This window comes from Gossypium arboreum, chromosome 4 (genome assembly GCF_025698485.1).
Source record: "Gossypium arboreum isolate Shixiya-1 chromosome 4, ASM2569848v2, whole genome shotgun sequence".
NCBI lineage: Eukaryota > Viridiplantae > Streptophyta > Magnoliopsida > Malvales > Malvaceae > Gossypium > Gossypium arboreum.
Window position 1 is genome coordinate 9,330,462 of NC_069073.1, and position 15,966 is coordinate 9,346,427.

At 33.2% G+C, this 15,966-nt stretch overlaps 2 protein-coding genes and 1 long non-coding RNA gene across 12 annotated transcripts; 2 read left to right on the forward strand and 1 right to left on the reverse strand.

The window, feature by feature from the left end:
• The first annotated feature begins 206 nt into the window (after positions 1-206).
• On the forward strand, positions 207-1,125 carry LOC128291508 (uncharacterized). Its single transcript, XR_008281317.1, has 2 exons — positions 207-628; positions 711-1,125. It is a non-coding gene; the product is annotated as an uncharacterized LOC128291508 (long non-coding RNA).
• A 4,782-nt stretch (positions 1,126-5,907) lies between these two features.
• Positions 5,908-8,541, forward strand: LOC108460972 (uncharacterized protein At5g19025-like). 10 transcript variants are annotated; one of them, XM_053027339.1, is made up of 4 exons: positions 5,908-7,629; positions 7,722-7,784; positions 7,947-8,003; positions 8,161-8,541. In XM_053027339.1, exon 1 carries the CDS (start codon positions 6,298-6,300, stop codon positions 7,000-7,002), a length of 705 nt encoding a protein of 234 aa, XP_052883299.1. In that variant the 5' UTR covers positions 5,908-6,297; the 3' UTR covers positions 7,003-7,629; positions 7,722-7,784; positions 7,947-8,003; positions 8,161-8,541. The 10 variants fall into 10 exon arrangements, with proteins under 10 accessions (XP_052883299.1, XP_017616194.1, XP_052883298.1 ...); XM_017760705.2 differs by having other exon boundaries at positions 7,722-7,768; XM_053027338.1 differs by having other exon boundaries at positions 5,908-7,579; positions 7,681-7,784.
• A 1,014-nt stretch (positions 8,542-9,555) lies between these two features.
• On the reverse strand, positions 9,556-10,420 carry LOC108459816 (E3 ubiquitin-protein ligase MPSR1-like). The gene has a single exon (XM_017759216.2). The coding sequence runs from the start codon at positions 10,171-10,173 to the stop codon at positions 9,832-9,834; it is 342 nt and encodes a 113-aa protein (XP_017614705.1). The 5' UTR covers positions 10,174-10,420; the 3' UTR covers positions 9,556-9,831.
• Positions 10,421-15,966: the final 5,546 nt, after the last annotated feature.

A 15,966-nucleotide genomic window follows, 5' to 3' on the forward strand; every position in this document is an offset into this window, starting at 1 on the left:
AATGTTGAATACGTAGACAACTTTTTAAAATAAATTTTATTAAAATTTTTAAATTTTAAATTTTAAATTTATACAAAATCTAAAATTATTCACTTGTGTTTTTGCAAAATCCGACACTCCTCCAACAAGATAAGAGTCCCTCCCCTTTTAAAACATTCTGTCGCCAAGCAATGTGCTGTTTCATTCCCCTTTCTTGAAGTATGCTTAAACATGCAGTTCTTGAAATTTTGACTTTTCAATGTATGTACTAATAATTGATCCATCTTTATTTTTATCCAGAAGTCTTTTAACCATCGTAAGAGCATCTCGTTGGATAATAACCTCTTGGAGCTCTAGATTCAGAGGCGAAGCTAGGGGCTGGTAGAGACCCGGCTCCCCCTAAAATATAAAATTGTTATTTAGGCCCTTAAAATTTTTTAAAAATTTTAAATTAGTAAAAGTAAAATTATATTTTGGCCCTAAAATTATAAAAAATCAATTTAATTTTTTATAAATTATAAAGATATAAACTATAAAAAATTAAAATTTTATCCGCTCCTAAAAATTTGTTCTAGCTTCACCCTCTCCAGATCTAGCCCCAACCGAACTGCTTGAAGGCATGCTAGAGCCTCCACAGCAAACTCAGTAGGTATGTATTTGTTCCGTACTATTGAGGATACCAAAGTATCTCCCACTTGATTTCTAATAATAATCCTTGTGCATGATCTCAGAGAGTGCTTTTGAAATGCTGCATCATAATTAATCTTAATGAAATCGCCACCCGGAGGACTCCATCTGACCTCTGATTCAATTATATTTGCAGACGACCTGGCCCTTAGAGCATTGAGTTCACCAATGTAAGCTCCTACTTTAGCAATTATCTCCTATGGCGTTTGTGCGTCTCTATCATGGATCAATCTATTCCTTGATGCCCACAAAAACCATATAGCATACATTATTACCCTACAGGTTTAAGATTCAGAATCGAGTGAAGTTGAGTCCACATAGTGACTTGTATATTAGTTTAAGATTCGTACTCAATGTGTATGAAAACCTGTAGAATTATTATTATTCTTAAATTATGTATCTGACTATTGGATATATAGTTTAGTATCCTACCATCGTTGCTTGAAGAAAATATTAAAATTTGACTATTTTATTTTATTTTCAAAATATTATATTTAAGGTTTAGTATACATATTAAATCATAAATTTACTCATAATCCATGTCCAATCATATCAGAAAAAAGCTAAAATGAAAAACGAATGCTGCTACTTAGGTGAGAAATATTTTATTTATTTTAAATAATAAGATTTAAGTATATTTTAAATATTCATATAAATAATATAGATTCTTAATGCAAAAAATAAAAGTAATCATTTATTTTTTATTTTATTTAGTATAATATAATTTATATAATTTATTATTTAATTAATGAAAATATATAAATTATAAATAAAAACCCTAACAAAGTAGGGAGATTAATGCTAGTATAAGTTCAAAACCCGATCTAAACGAAAGGAATTAATGAAGAATATTTAGCATATTGTCTATAAGTAAAATATAGAAATATGTCGATTTTTTTGAAAAATTATTGGATTGGTTGTTTTTTTTTAAATTTACCAAATTAGGCAAAAACAAAGCACGTCCAGTTGGATGTATTTTAGTGAATTAGGAGGAAAACACTTCTAGTTGGAAATGTTTTCATAATGACTACTCCTCCACCCCAATGTCTCTTTTTTATTTTCCTATTTAAACCCCTAATTTCATTATTTTTCAATTCAACTCTCTCTCACATTATCAATATTCTTTCAAATCTCTTTTAGATTTCTCTCTATTTCCTCCTAATTCTCACACCAATTTTTATTCCCCTTGCAATTCTCTCTTTTTATTAAATTTGTATTAAGGTTTTTTTAAATTAATTTTGTATTACAATTTATTTTGTGTTTATTGAAATTAGTAATGAAAAAATCCCTAATTCGTTTAGATGGCAAGCACATTTCGGTCAAATCTCCCATAGTCGCAAGTCTGTGGTCTCAAGTGTACACGATACGCTCCCCCGACAATACCTTGATCAGGTCTGTCGAGCTTCATAACTCGAAATGATAGGTCTTCGTACGAGTGACACATTGAATGCACACAGTTCGCTAATGTTATAACCTCCCTAATTTCTTTGGAAATATTTCTGCCAAACAGAAATATGTTTCATTCACAACCAAAGTTATCGGCATATGACGCGTTCCCTTCAATAAGGAATTGATGCATTCTGCCAGGTTTGTCGTTATGTGCCCATATCGTAGACCCCCTTCATATGATTGTGTCTATTGATCGAAGGGTATGCTAGAGACGTAGCTTGTATAGACACTGTTAATGGCCCGTAAGTTTTCCAACATTTCATGGAAACAGTTTTTGACGAGCTCGTACCCTGTCGAGAAAAGTGAATAGTTTATCCATTTATCCTAACATCTATTGACCGGTTAAATATCAGACAATTGAAATAATGGAAAATACACACATATATATATATATATATGTTAATTACTTGTGAGTGTTAAGCTTCAGACTCATGATGTCTCTAGTAGTTCGCTACAACATGTCTTAAACAATACCTATGGTGTGTGCAGTCTTAAAAGCTTCCTTATTGTTCAATTGCGGCCAGTATTTTAGGCCCCTTGTCAGAGATGATGCATATATCGTGTTAGGGGACAACATACCTCATCAACTTAGACAGGAAGAAATCCTAATCGTCAGCATTTTTCGTTGGCGTTTTTGCAATTGGTAGGATTTTTTTATTACCACCAGTTCTACGGCCAACAACATCAATGCGTATATCTCTCATACATAAAAGTGTTGTCGATTTATACTAATGGCTTATAGTACCGGAATGTTTGTCTACATTTCTTGAAAGTCCAACAGAAAAGATGAAACACTCTGCATCCATGGACCAACTGGTCGTTGTAATACGTAGACATTGTTTCTAGATTAGTTACGCAATTCGAAATGTACTGCTCTAGTACCTAACACCACTGCCACAAATCATTGTACGATACGTTTCATCCACTATGCATCTTCTTCAATGCCTTCTTCTTTACGATCCATGCCTTGGAGTATGAGGACTTTTAATCGTACTAGCTACGAATATTTACAATTAAAATCGACACAACAACCCTAGGACTCGCTTTCACCAAAGGTAGTATTATGTTCGCGATTATTTCCGAATCCAATTTCTAATGATCTTGTGAAATACCTACAACACGTGTACATTAAAATTAGGAATTCAATACCTTAAATATAATACAGTCTTGACGTAGTACCCGCAACAACACACGCATGCAAAACGAGCATTACACATTTCACCTCAAAATTTTCCAATTGTGATTTAACAACATGGAAGTTTACTTATTTCTTTATGTTGTATCGCTTTACCGCTATGATAAAACCATATTTAGAGGAAAACTCTTTTCCCACTTCTAAATCACCCGAATCCAACACAGAACTCGCATGGCCTGATCATCTATGTGGGAGTTCTACAAACTCCTACCCAACTTCTGCCGAGAGGTCCACATTATGCATATGGGACGGAAGTGAATCTGCTTTGAACCATAGATCTTCTTAAACATTTTCACCCGGACCTTCACCGTTTAAACTTCCATATTCTGGTTTAGTTAAAATTGACTCTAGTTTAGAAAATAATGCAATTCTGAACCATTTGACCCGGAATCATAGATTGTATCGACATTTAATTTAGTGCCCTCTTTATTCTCAAACTTATCAACATGTCCATAGTTGGATATCCCCTTGTTAGTGTAGTTTGAAGGAAGTACATCATCCCTTCTTGTATAGTTGTTGAAACAAACAAAATCACCTACTGAGTGCCTACTACTGGAACTTGATTCCATACCCCTATAAGTGTTCCTAGTGTTGAACATCGCCTAACCGAAGTTCAAATCAAAACTACTACTTGGTTGTCCTGTTGGGGTCCAGTATTTTGGGTTACCACCAAAACCCTACTGTTGGATATTCTATCTATCACGGTTGAAATCTAAGGCTAAAACCAATGAGTGTATTTCCATTGATGATTCTGGGATATCATAATGGGAACTTTCTAACAAATCAATGAACCCACTGCACAACTGTGTCGTTAGACTCTCAACTTGCTCTTCCATTCCAGCCTCTTGAATTGGAACATATGTCGACTTCCGACCACCTTTATCTGTGTTTGCAAACTCCGCATGTAACTTGAGTATTGGTGTTCCACTAGTAATATATGTACGCACTATCGCCTCATCCCCTTTGCGTCTCTGATATCGAATGCATCATATTTGATGGGGTTGACCGAAACACAAAATCGATATTTCAATGGCGATACTCTTATTGGGTGGATCCAACAATTTTTTGCCTAATTCTTGTGCGCAACTTTAGCAATTGTATGTTCAGGTTAAAAGCCAATCGTGTTGTGTTCTCTGATGTGAAAATGATTCCATTGTCGGTGTCATAGACTTCACTATCGTAATAAACAACAACATTAATTCGTCCGCTCATTTCAACGAAATAACCTCTTTCACATGTTGGAAACAAAAACATTATGCAGAAAAATAAAATTGTAATTATATATGAACAATAAAAATCAAACCTTTGTTGATGCAATTAGGTGTTTGCTCCAAATTCTGTCTTATGAAACACCTTGTGAACTTCCTATTCTTTCGATTCTTCGTGCGATTTAGTTTGCTCGAAATTGTCTTATAACACCCAATGCTGAAAGTCATCCTTTTATAGAGTAGGGGGTGAGTGACAATTGATTTAAAAAATATTCCCGAGATATTTCACAGGTGAGTAGAAAGTTTGCACATGTTGAATTTGGTAGAAGAAAAATGCTTCACGTAGGGTGCATTTTTTGTGACATGTAAAAAAATGTCACTGAAAACGCGCCCAACTAGATGCATTTTCAATACAATGTCAGAAAAATGCATTGAAATCGCAACCAGATAAACACATTTTTAGCTGGCATGGCACAAAAATGCATCTAGTTGGACGCGCTTTCACTTTTCTGACATTGCACTGAAAACTCACCTTATGTTGAGTGTTTTTCCACTACCAAATTCAACTCCTACAAACTTCCCACTCACCCATTAGATATTTCGAGATTCTCGAGATAATATTTTTTGAAAAATTTTGATCGACCTCAACTTGTCGTTAACTACGGTGATCAAAACTTAGTTCCATTTAGAAAAAAATACAAACAAAGAGTTAATGTAATTTGAGTTTTGATTTCAAATCAAATTAAATTTTACAATTTGAATAATTCAAATATATGATTGGTGTAAATACGATTGTTGTAAATACCCTTTTGCTACTTGTCATTTATGAAAATTATACCAAATTGGGCTCTAAATAATTTCAAATTTTGAAAACAATATTAATTTCATAACTCAATAAGTTATAAAAAGTTTCTAAAGAATATATAAAAATTTAAAAAGTTGAATCCATTATTTTATAAACCCTAAAACCCTTAATCTTATAAAATCGTAATCTTAAACCCTTAACAAAAATCTAAATTCTAACCCTAAAATAATAAAATAACCTTAATTTATTTTTCCATTTTTGGCCTAATTTCATAAATTTTAAAAAACCAACTTAATCCTGTAATTTTTAAAAAATAGGCTTTTTTGTATTTTAGCTAGATTCCATTGGTGAGAAATGTTTTATAAAATAAAATATTAAAAATAAAATAAAAATAAAGGAAAAGAGATGGAAGAAAGCTTAAAGAATGACCCACAAAAATCATGAAGACATTGTTGAAAACATAACTTTTTAAAATTAAAAAAAGAAGAAAAAAAAGAAGAAAGAAGCAAAGTTGAAGCCCATTCTAATAATCAAAAGCCCAAAAAAAAAGTTTCCATTTTTAATTTTTTTCTTTAAACGTGTAAAACAACTATAGTTTTTGTATATTAGCTGAAGAAATTTTTATGATAAAGAGAGACTTCCTTTGTTCCCTTTCTCTCTCTTCCCGTAGCCGGCCTGTCTTAATCTAATTCAGTTCCACTTCTTCTTTTGCTCTTCAATAATTCAATCTCAAATCTAAATATAGGATTGAAAATTTCCCAACTTTTTGGTGTTTTTTTTTCTTTTAAAGGGATATAATCATTTGGATGCTAATTGAAGCACCTGATCTTGTTGAGGTGGAAATAATAAAGTTATTTCCCTTTGTTTTTTGAGCTTTTATGAGGTGGGTTTGGTCTGGATTTGGAGTTTAGGGTTGAAGGAAAAATTGATTTATTGGGTTCTCTTTGGAGTTAAATTTCAGGGTTTGATTTGAAATGGTATATTTCCATAGATCAATCTCCGTCTGCAATTCGGTTGACCTGATTTCTCCAATGGCAAATTCTGGGAATTCAAGTGATCTCATGATGAACCCCAAATCAGCGTCATCAAAGGGCAATTTTTGTAAGAAACAAAAGGTATTCAATCCACCAAGTTGTTTAAAAATCCCCTCTTGTGAAAGATCAAGATCTGCTGCCGTTGATGTTGTAATCTTAATTGCTGTGATTGCTGCTTTTGGAATCTTGTTGTTTCCAACTATAAAATGCGTATCTTTGAAAGTGATTGAATTCATTGAAGCTGCATATGATTTGGTTAGAGATGAAATGATGATATCTCCAATGATATATGGTTCCATAGGACTTGGTTTTTCTTGTTCTGCAATAGCTGCTTGGATTTTGCTTCTTTGTACAACTAGAAAATGTGGGAACCCTCACTGTAAAGGGCTTAATAAGGCCACCGAATTCGATATTCAGTTGGAAACCGAGGAGTGTGTTAAGAACTTGAGCCCTACAGTTAAAGATGGTGTTTCCAAAGGACTTCTCCAATTGCTGCACAATCATCATAAGGAATTGGAAGCCGAGTTAAAGAAGCTGGCACCGGTTAATGGAAGAGCAGTGCTTGTGTTTCGAGCTAAATGTGGATGTTCCATTGGCAGATTGGAGGTTCCGGGACTGAAGAAGCAAAGAAAGATCAAGAAATAGGGTTTAAGGATACGATTAGATAGATGAATTTTAAATCAAATACAGAAACTAGCTCATAATGCTGAGAGGAGTTTGAGGGCCTTCGCAAGTTATGTTGTCTTTAAATAAGCTTCTCAGAGCAATAAGTTGTAAGGATTATATACAGTCGGGTTATTAGTGGAGAAAATGAAAACCCTTTATTTTATAGCTATTTTAGGGAAATTTATGTTTTAAAGCTTATATGTTTGTGTTCTTAGCTTTGCAATTTATTTTTGTGTAGCTATAAATCATTGAAATTTGAATAGGCATTAGATAATCATGCTTTTGTTGAGCTGTTTGATTCTTGTTGTGTTACGAGAACTATTTGATCGTGTTGCGGCTTGTACAAGGAGTCCGATAAGGAGTTCTAAGCTTCCTCAGATCTTATCCTCGATGGATGGGGACTTCTGCTCCTGCAAGCCATATAGGTGTTACTCCCACCTCTTACTCTGATTTGATTTTTAACCCTTGGGCAGGCAATGAGCATTATCTAAGTCCTTACTCTGAGTTTGATCTATTGGTCAATTTCGCAAAGACAGGTTCGTGGAACAAGAGCAAGGTCCTGGATTAACTCTCTCACTCGGGCATACTTTAGGGCTTAGCTACAAGGTCTTTTGAATCTTTGGTCTGTTTTACAAGTAATATTTCCTACATTTTCAGCTTCATAGTAGTGTACTGCTGATTACATCAACTTGGTGTAGTGAGAATTATTGCTCATACAGTTCCTGAACCAGATGATTTCGAGAAGGTTATATGTCTTGCAAGTATTCTCTGCTGAATCTCTACATTCTATTGTTGTGTACATTTGATAGTAGTATATCTTATCATATTCGATATTAACAAAGCCGATTGTTATATTTGCTTATGTTTTCTGTCGCTGAAGCATTACCAGTTTGTACTAAAAGTATATTTTCCCTTGGTTCAAGCATATTCCGTTAAAGGAAGAAAAGGCGAGATGAACAGCATGCAGATATATCGCAAAGGTAATTTAGTTCCTTCCCTTCTTATGATTTTAAGCTGTTAGCAGTAAAGGATAAACCGATTTTGCTTTGCATGTCGGTTTAACATTGGTTCAACCTCTTATCTGTGTCTATGTTATGTTGCTCCAACTCTTATATCTTTCATAAAACATTTATGTAGGGACACGGCATGGGGATATGATTTACATTACAATCTTTAAAGATGATTTGAACATACCAGTGTAAAAGAAAGAAAGGATAGAGCATATTTTTGAAGATGTGGTTGGGAAGGGATAAGCACTACTACTTGCATGAATCGGCCATTATTGTTGATATATACAAATCACAGGATTCTTCTTTAGATAAAAAGATTGTAAACCTTAATTATATGTCATTATCCATGAGATTTCACCACTTGAGTTTGAGCTCGAATAAGTTCGTTTATCAATTTTTATAGCCAAGTTCAAACTCGAGCTTTAGTTTGACTCAATAATTAAGTTTAGGGTTAATAATATATATCAAGGACTATAATGTAATTTAATAATATAAAAATAATTTTAAACTTTTTGTATAGTCTTATACAATTAATATTTTAGCAATCTAAGTGTCATATTTTATGCTTTATTCAAGTGAATTATGCATATTAATTTTGACATAAAATAAAAATTTCTAACTATTTGTTTTATGTAAATAATGATCAACCGTTAAATAAATATATATATTAATATAGACAATATCTATGCATAAAATTTTACATTAACACCATTATTATGAAAAGCTCGATAGAATTGCAAGTCGTTTGAGTCAAGATATTGGATTTAGCTCGATCAATATCTCAAGCTTGGTTCGACAATTACTTGCTTGAATAGCTTGTAAAGACCAATGTCTTCTTTATACCCTTCCTAATATTACTAATTTTTAAGTAATTTAATATTTTGAGCAAAATTTGAATTTTGGATAAATTTACTCTGTTTTTTTATTATTTTTAATCAATTTTATCTTTTTTTCTTAAATAAAATTGAAATCTAATTAAAAAATTTAAACATTTTTATACAAGTGAATAATTACTTTACAATAAAAAAGATTTTACAAATATTAGGATCAAAATTGGACCTCATGCTAATGAGCTTGAAATTCACATAAGTTTACCATTAAATCAATGGGGTGATTAACAAATCTTAAACATTAAAGAGTAGATATAATAAATATAATTTATAAATTATGATTGGCCATATGAACTATTATAATCATTGTATATAAATTTGTTTTAAAATTACACTAAAATCATAACTTCCAATCAAACTATATAGTTACCATTTACCATGCTAAATAATTTTACATCCTTATAAACCCTATTAATACTTTGTGTTCAAAACCTTGATTTTAAACTTAAATTCTAATCTAAGTAAATAATTTGAACTTTTGATTTTTAGCAAAGGTATTTTATTATATTTTCTACTTTAAAACATATATCTAGAATTGATGTTTTATTTTTCAAAAACATTTTTTAACAACAATAATAATTTCATTAAAATTTTCAAAATACTTTATAAAACAATAATAAAAACTATCAAAATTTTAAATTTATTTTTCAACCTAAAAAAAAAATCTTATATTCAATAAATCAAAACACCCTAAAATCTGAAATCAATATTGACTACTACCAGTATGGAAGATCATTGTGGTACTCAATACTAGTCCTGTAGAAGGGTATGCTTCAGCATCATCATAATAATTATCTACTCTACTCTCTACACTTAAGTCTCCTAAATAAAAAAGGCAAGAATTTTGATTAGTTTGGGTTCACAAAATCTCTGAAAGTATTGCTTCAGCTAAACACTCCTCACCATCATCATTGTTCCGACCTCAGACCTGAAGCCGTCATTGCTAATGCTATCAAATTAGCCAGGCTAGATACTCTTACAACCGACTGTACAATCTCCTGATTTCCCGATCCCAATATTCCCAAATTACTACTGCCCTCACCGCTGCCGCTGCTTTCACCCTCCTCACCCGGCATCACAAACCGACAAACCGGGCAGGACCGATTGATGCGCAGCCACTTTTCAACACAATCGAAATGAAACACATGCTTGCATGGCATCTCACTTCCTTCTTCTTCCTCTTTAAACTTTTCCAAACAAATCGAACAATCGTACCCTTCTTCCACTTTTTTCCTCGCAATTGCTTCCATGGCAGCCTTCAAAGCGAGGACACGCCCGCCCCGGTTTATTAAATAAACAAATTCAAATTCAAAGATTAAAGAAAACAATATTACAGAAAGAAGAAATTTTTAATTATGAATAACCAAAAAAAAAAAAAAAAACCAAGGATTATATATAGGATACGGTGGAGGCGTTCCCCCAAAGTTGAAGCAGTTTAGGGCTAGAGTTATGTTATTAAGATTTAGGCTAATATTCGGAAGTCCTCAAACTATTACATTATGTTCAAACAAGCCCTTTTGCTTCTTTGTATTCAAATAAACTTCTAATTTATAATTTTGCCATTAAAGCACTTAATTACTTTTTTAAAATTTTAAAGTGCTTAATTTTAATTAAATGGATTTTAATTTTTTTATTTTTACATGTCATATTTTTATTAATTACAAATCTTTAATTCTAATATTTTACGAAGCCTTAACTTGATTGACATGTGAGTTCGAGGCATTGAAGTTCATTATTTTACTATTTATAAGTTGGGGAGGGGCTATGTGTAATTTTAAGTTTTGTGTCAAAAAAATTAAATATGATTCGAATCTATAATGAGATTGTTCTGAGAATTTATCTTTTCTTTCTGCTGTTATTTGGTCGGTTATAGCCGCCATTGTTATTCTATTAGAATATTGTATTACTTCTGTTATTTTGTTTGTTTTTTTGATTGATGTAATTACCTGGATATATATATTATTGTGAAAATAAAATAAAATAAAGAACACACAAATTTTACGTGAAAACCCTTTCGGGAAAAAATCACGGGCAGAGGAAAAGAAAATTCAGTATGTCGAATTTGAATCATTACAAGAGGAATAGACTATGTCTATTTATAGGCTTGTAAAGCCATATTCTAGTAAGACTAAAACACCTTATTCTAATCAATATCAAATAGATGGAGTTTAATAAGGTTTAAAAAACCTTATTCTAAAATAAAATAAAAGAAGTGTAATACTATATGGATTCTTCTTTTATTTTATTTTACCACTGTATTTTATTTAAATAAGGATTCGGGTCACTTAATTCTAACAATCTCCACCTTGACACGAATTCTCAATGAACAAGTTCTTCATCGCGAACTCTCAACAAACAAGTTCTCCACCTTTTCCATTAAACCCCTTAAGGGTTTAACTTCAACAATGAATACCAACCAAGTTTTAGTAATGCTCAAACTTGGTTATAGGAAGTGACTTAGTCATCATATCTGCAGGATTTTTATGAGTACTAATTTTGCTCACAACAATATCATCACGAGTAATAATATCACGAACAAAATGAAACCGAACATCAATGTGTTTGTTCTCTCATGAAACATTTGATATTTTGTAAGTAATAGGGCACTCTGACTGTCACAAAATACTGTGTTGATTTCAAGGTCTTCATTGAGTTCACTAAAGAGTCCCTTCAACCAAATAGCTTCTTTATAAGCCTCAGTAATCGCTATGTACTCAGCTTCAGTGGTAGACAAAGCGACTGTAGTTTGTAAAGTAGCTTTCCAACTGATTGCACAACCTTCGATTGTAAAAACATAACCTGTGAGAGATCTTCTTCTATCAAGGTCTCCAGCAAAATCAGCATCAACATACCCAATGACTCCATTTTCAGTTATTCCAAACTGTAAGCAAACATTAGTAGTACCTTGTAAGTATCTTAAAATCCACTGAACTGCTTTCTAGTGTTCTTTATCGAGATTCGCCATATATCTGCTAACTGCGCTGACTGCATATGATAAATCTGGACGTGAACAAACCATAGCAAACATGAGAGATCCCACTACACTAGAGTATGGAACATGTGACATGTACTCAATCTCATTATCTGATTGTGGAGACAAAGCCGATGAAAGTCTGAAATGGGCTGCTAAAGGAGTACTAACAGGCTTAGCACTCTGCATACTGAACCTACAAAGAACTTTCTCAATGTACTCCTTTTGACTTAGGTACAATTTACTTGTTTTTCTATCTCTGAGAATCTCCATACCAAGTATCTTCTTTGCTGGTCCTAAATCTTTCATCTCAAATTCTTCACTTAGTTGGGCTTTGACCTTTCTTATCTTTCATTTATCTTTTGCTGCTATCAACATGTCATCAACATAAAGAAATAGATATACAAAAGAACCATAGCTGTTTTTCTTAAAGTAAACACAACTGTCAAAACTAATTCTTTTGAAATCATGAGAAGTCATAAAGGAATCAAACCTTTTGTACCACTATCTTGGTGACTGTTTCAAACCATAAAGGGGCTTTTTCAGCAAGCAAACATAGTCCTCTTTTTCTGAGACTGCAAAACCCCCTGGTTGTTGCATGTAAATATCCTCCTCAAGTTCTTCATACAAAAATACAGTTTTTACATCTAACTGTTCAAGCTCTAAATCATGCATGGCCACAATACCAAGCAAAGCTTGAATCGAACTATGCTTAACAACTAGGGAGAACACATCTGTAAAGTCCACTCTTGGAATTTGACTGTAACCCTTTGCAACAAGCCTTGCCTTATATCTGGGTTCTTCAACTCTTAGAGTCCTTTATTTTTAAACATCCATTTACAACGAACAGTCTTCTTACCTTTAAGAAGTTTCATAAGATCCCATGTTTTGTTTTTGTGGAGTGATTCAATCTCCTCTTACATAGCAAACATCCATTTTTCTGAGTCTTCACAACTAACCACCTCAGAATAATTAGATGCTCTTGATTCGCATTTATATCTTCAGCCACATTTAAAGCATAAGCAACTAGATCAGCCTCAGCATACTTCTTTGGAGGTTTAATTTCTCTTCTAGTTCTGTTTTTGGCGATAGAGTATTACGGTAAAGAAGCAATTCTATTCTCAATTTTTGTACTGGCTTGAGGAGTCGACTCTGTATTAATTTGATGCTCCACCTGCTTTTGATTTTATTTATTGGAAGAGTCTTTAAGAAATAAGTTAGGTAGCATAGCAGTTTCATCAAAAACATCTCTGCTAATCACAACTTTTCTATTTTCAGGACAACATAACTTATACCCTTTTACACCAACTTTATAATCAAGAAAAACATATTTAATGGATCTCGGTTCCAATTTTCCATTATCAACATGAGCATACGCAGGACACCCAGAGATCTTTAAATCAGAATAATTAGCAGGATTACCAGACCATACCTCTTGTGGAGTCTTTTTTTCAATGGCAATGGATGAAAATCGGTTGATCAAAAAACATGTAGTAGAGGCTGCTTCTGCCCAAAACGACTTCGGTAAGTTGGCATTTGACAACATACATCAAACCTTCTCCATGATTATTCTGTTCATTCGTTCTGCAACTCCATTTTGCTATGGAGTATAGCGAATTGTCAAGTGTCTCACGATCCCTTCTGATTTGCACAATCTATTAAACTCATCAGAACAGAACTCTAAGCCATTATCTGTGCAGAGGTATTTTATTTGTTTTCCCATTTATTTTTCAATCATAATTTTCCAAGACTTAAATGCAAAAAACACTTCGCTTTTCTGTCTCAGGAAGAACGCCCAAACTTTTTTAGAAAAATCATCAATAAAGGTTAACATATAATTAGCTCCACCTCTCGAAGGCACTCTAGATGGGCCCCACAGATCAGAATGAATATACTCCAACGTTCCCTTCGTGTTATGGATTCCTCTAGTGAGTCGAACTCTCTTTTGCTTCCCAAAAACACAGTGCTCACAAAAATTCAGTTTGCAAATTCCTTGCCCATCAAAAAGTCCTCTTTTGCTCAATTCTGCCATGCCATTCTCACTCATATGCCCTAGGCGTATATGCCAAAGTTTAGTAATATCATTACCTGACAATGAAGAGGAAGCGACAGCTATATCACCAGTAACAGTAGAACCCTGCAAAACATATAACTTGGCAATATTTCTCTGCCCTTTCATCACAACAAGGGAACCTTTGGAAATCTTTAAAACCTCATTTTCAGCTGTGTATCTATACCCTTTTGAATCAATAGTACTCAACGAAATTAAATTTATTTTTAATTCTGGAACATGTCATACGTCACTAAGTGTTCTGACAACTCCATCAAACATCTTAACTTTAAGTGTTCCAACACTTGCGATTTTACACGAAGCATTATTTTCCATCAAAATAACACCTTCAGACACTATTTTTTAAGTTGTAAACCAATCCCGATTGGGACTCATGTGGAAGGTGCAGCCTGAATCAAGTATCTACTCATCGCTTACTTTAGAATCATTGATAGAAGCGACTAGAAGTTTACCATCGCTGTAGTCTTCTACAACATCAGCTTCATCAGAATTTTCTGGTTATTTTTCCTTTTGATTCGCAGCCTCCCTTTTAATCTTATTTTGTAGCTTATAGCACTCAGATTTAATGTGCCCTTTCTTCTTGTAGAAGTTGCAAGTTTTACCTCTGTTTGAAGACTTTGATCTACCCTTAGATTTACAGTGAGGATTTCGTTCCTGTGTCCTTCCACGATTATCATCAGCATTCCAATCTTGTCTCTCACGAACAATGAGACCCTCTCTATGAGAGTTGGGTTTAACCACAAGATGCTTAATCTTATCATACGAGGTCAAAGAATCATAAACTTCATCAACTATGAGAGACTCACGGCTATATAAAATCGTGTCTCTAAAGGTTGAGTAAGACGGGGGCAATGAACAAAGTAGAATCAACCCTAAATCTCACTTATCATATTGAACCTCCATGGCCTCCAAGTCTAAGAGAATTTCTTTAAACATTGTTAAGTGTTCGTGTACAGATGTACCTTCCTCCAAACGATGAGCATAAAGACGCTGCTTCATATGCAACTTGCTTGTTAGAGTTTTCGACATACATATTTGTTCTATCCTCTTCCATAATGCAGCGGCGGTCTTTTCTTTCATCACATTTACAAAATTTTGTTGGACAAATGCAGATGTAATTCTGTTAACGCCTTTCGATCCTTACGCTTCTTCACTTCATCTGTTAATGTCGAAGGCATCTTATCTATCCCTGGCACGGCATCCTCCAAATCCATCTGCGCAAGAACTGTTTACATCTTAATCTGCCACAACGCAAATCTGGTGTTGCGATTCAACAACAGAAATTCATATTTTAAAGACGTCATTACCGTGATCAAGATGAACAACCCGGAAGCTCGGATACCAATTTTTGAAAATAAAATAAAATAAAGAACAGAAAAATTTTATGTGAAAAATCTTTCGGGAAAAAACCACTAGCAGATGAGAAGAAAATTCACTATGTCGAATTCGAATCATTACAAGAGGAATAGACTATGTCTATTTATAGGCCTGTAAAGCCATATTCTAGTAATACTGAACACCTTATTCTAATCAATATCAAATAGATGGAATTTAATAAGGTTTAAAAAACCTTATTCTAAAATAAAATAAAAGAAGTGTAATTCTATATGGATTCTTCTTTTATTTTATTTTACCACTGTATTTTATTTAAATAAGGATTCAGGTCACTTAATTCTAACAATTATATTAGTCATGCTTTTGAGTAGGCAGTTTTCCCTATTTTTTCTCTTCTCAATGTTCTTTTAAATTTTGTATTCCTTGTCTATAGAATCTTTCTTCTCTATTATTTTCTTTTCTTAATGAAACTTCACCCCTCATCAGTGGTATCAAAGCCTTAACTCTGGCATCATGCTGACAGACAACATTACCACCAGACAGAATCAAGTTTCGCAACAGTAGCAAGATCTGTTGAAAACTTAAGCAAAACTTCAAGCATTAGATAAGAAGAGGGATGAGCGGTTCAATGAACTCTGGTTAGATCTTAATTCTTTTTTCGATTTT

Excerpts from the sequence above, each read along its gene's own strand:
- LOC108459816 (XM_017759216.2), bottom strand. The coding sequence starts at position 10,173 with ATGGAAGCAATTGCGAGGAAAAAAGTGGAAGAAGGGTACGATTGTTCG.
- LOC108460972 (XM_017760700.2), top strand. The coding sequence starts at position 6,298 with ATGGTATATTTCCATAGATCAATCTCCGTCTGCAATTCGGTTGACCTG.